Source organism: Aplysia californica, unplaced genomic scaffold (genome assembly GCF_000002075.1).
Source record: "Aplysia californica isolate F4 #8 unplaced genomic scaffold, AplCal3.0 scaffold02022, whole genome shotgun sequence".
Lineage (NCBI taxonomy): Eukaryota > Metazoa > Mollusca > Gastropoda > Aplysiida > Aplysiidae > Aplysia > Aplysia californica.
This window is the reverse complement of record NW_004799292.1, coordinates 18,213-20,093: the sequence shown is the minus strand read 5'-3', so window position 1 is coordinate 20,093 and position 1,881 is coordinate 18,213. Positions and strand designations below refer to the sequence as shown.

General features: G+C 39.4%; 1 protein-coding gene across 1 annotated transcript in view; it reads left to right on the top strand.

Annotated features, from left to right (window-relative positions):
* Positions 1–649: 649 nt before the first annotated feature.
* The window catches only part of LOC101853290 (ATP synthase subunit gamma, mitochondrial), a 15,015-nt gene continuing 13,783 nt past the window's right edge, over positions 650–1,881 (top strand). Inside the window, exon 1 of the mRNA XM_005113345.3 lies at positions 650–752. Coding sequence (XP_005113402.1) covers positions 706–752 — 47 coding nt within the window. The 5' untranslated portion in view covers positions 650–705. The remainder of the gene's footprint in view (positions 753–1,881) is intronic.

Here is a 1,881-nt window from a genome sequence, read left to right as displayed (position 1 = left end):
TCTGCACATTATTGTATAATTAATATGAAATAGAGTTACTATTCTAAAACGTTTGGGGATAGCGAACAAAACGTGACAATATACCATTACACCGACCCGGTTGGATTTGTTGACCGGGGCTCATACCAACATTCATTGTTCATTGTTTCAGGAAGTATTTTGTAGTTCTATTTCCTTCATGGCAAAACCCTCCCAAAACAACAACAACAAAAGGAAAAGAAAAAGGAAGGCACGGATTGCACTTTGAGACTGTGTGAAACAATGTAATAACTTATTCACAGACTGTTGGGAACAGTCATGGAGGTTATACAGTACATCTGCAGCCAAAGCCGATGAAAGCCCTCGGCCTATCCACAATCGCCTGGGAATATCCAACAGCTTGGCCTTGGCTGACTTTTACGGCTACACGAAAACACCGATAATGTCCGGAGAGTGTGTGTGATCTTTTTGTATAATAATTTATCAGAACAAAATTAATTTTATGTTGTTTTGTTAGTCTAGTTTGATATCTTTTTAGTATTAAAAATCACATAGTTGTTTTTTTCCTCAAATCCTTGAAATAATAAAACAAAACAAACTACACTAGACTATCCTAACAAAAAAAAGGTAAAAACTACAGTGGTAAAAATAAAGAAGCCTCCCTGGGCCATTCTTCGGTTGTTTTCGTTGTTGTGCGTCACTATCCGGCTTCCTCTCTCGGGCAAGATGGAGGCGATCTTGACAAGGGCAACCCCTCTGCTGGTGCCGCAATGGTATGTGTTGACCTCTCTACATTTTATCATTCTTAAAGTATTGGTTCTAGTTGTTTGAGTTAAGTTCTTTTGCATAGCATATTGTCACCCCGTTGAATTTCTTGATGTGAGGTTTTGTTTGCTCCGTGCCTTTGACTTTCGAGACGGAGCATGATTGCGTTGCCCGAAGCCTCTATCGGTATCGTCGTACTTGCTACTGTGGGTCAAGTCAAAAGTCAAGTGGATCTCTTGTCTAGGAATTACTTGGAAAACATCTCATTATTTACAATAATGATGCTTTCCACTGTCTTTCTATGTCGTTATACCGTTGGTATTTATGTCTGTGTTACTATTGCGTTGATTGCGATATTTCCAATTGTAATTTTTTTAGACCACCACAATGAAGTTGAAGGTGACCATCAACTTTACCATCAGATCATGACAACAGGGCTTGAAATAGACCGCGGCAATTTGCCTTAGTGCCTTTGCAATTTTCCGTAATGCCCTTAAAATCAAAGGGTCAACAGCGGCAATTTTTGGCGTGCCCGTTTTTAAATTTTTTAAATTTTAAATGTGCCAACATGAAAATAAATCAATATTTGTCCTGTGCTGTCACTTGTGGAAAAAAAAAGAAAAGAAAGTTACAAGTTTGAACACCGCGAAGTATGGGACTCCAGATATGGGGGAATTATTGATTTTTTAATTTTAAAGATGTACACTCGTGGGAGGGCGGGGGCTAAGGAGAAATCCTGTTAGACTTGTCTGAAATTTCATCAAAGCTTCAGTCAAACACTGCTCAGCTTGACAATTGTGTCCATTTTGTCATGGCAAGTGCAAACACACTCACAGCAATGATAACCAAACCTCAGCAGTGTCTGAAAAAAGCTCTGGATGAAAAAGAAGGCTGCAGATGTGAGAGATGTGGCAAGAGATGTTTCTCACAACTAGACGTCCTGATAAAACAGACTATTCACTGACGAAGTGGCTAGCCGTACTTAAGTACGGCTAGACTGCAAGTCTAGCCGTACTTAGATCTAGGTTTGGCCCTATCGACTCAAGCCTGTTAAGTACACAGGTCTCATTAGATCTAGATCTAGTAATTATTCAGGTTCAAATTACATGCAAGTCAGTAAGGCACCTTTTGGTTTTG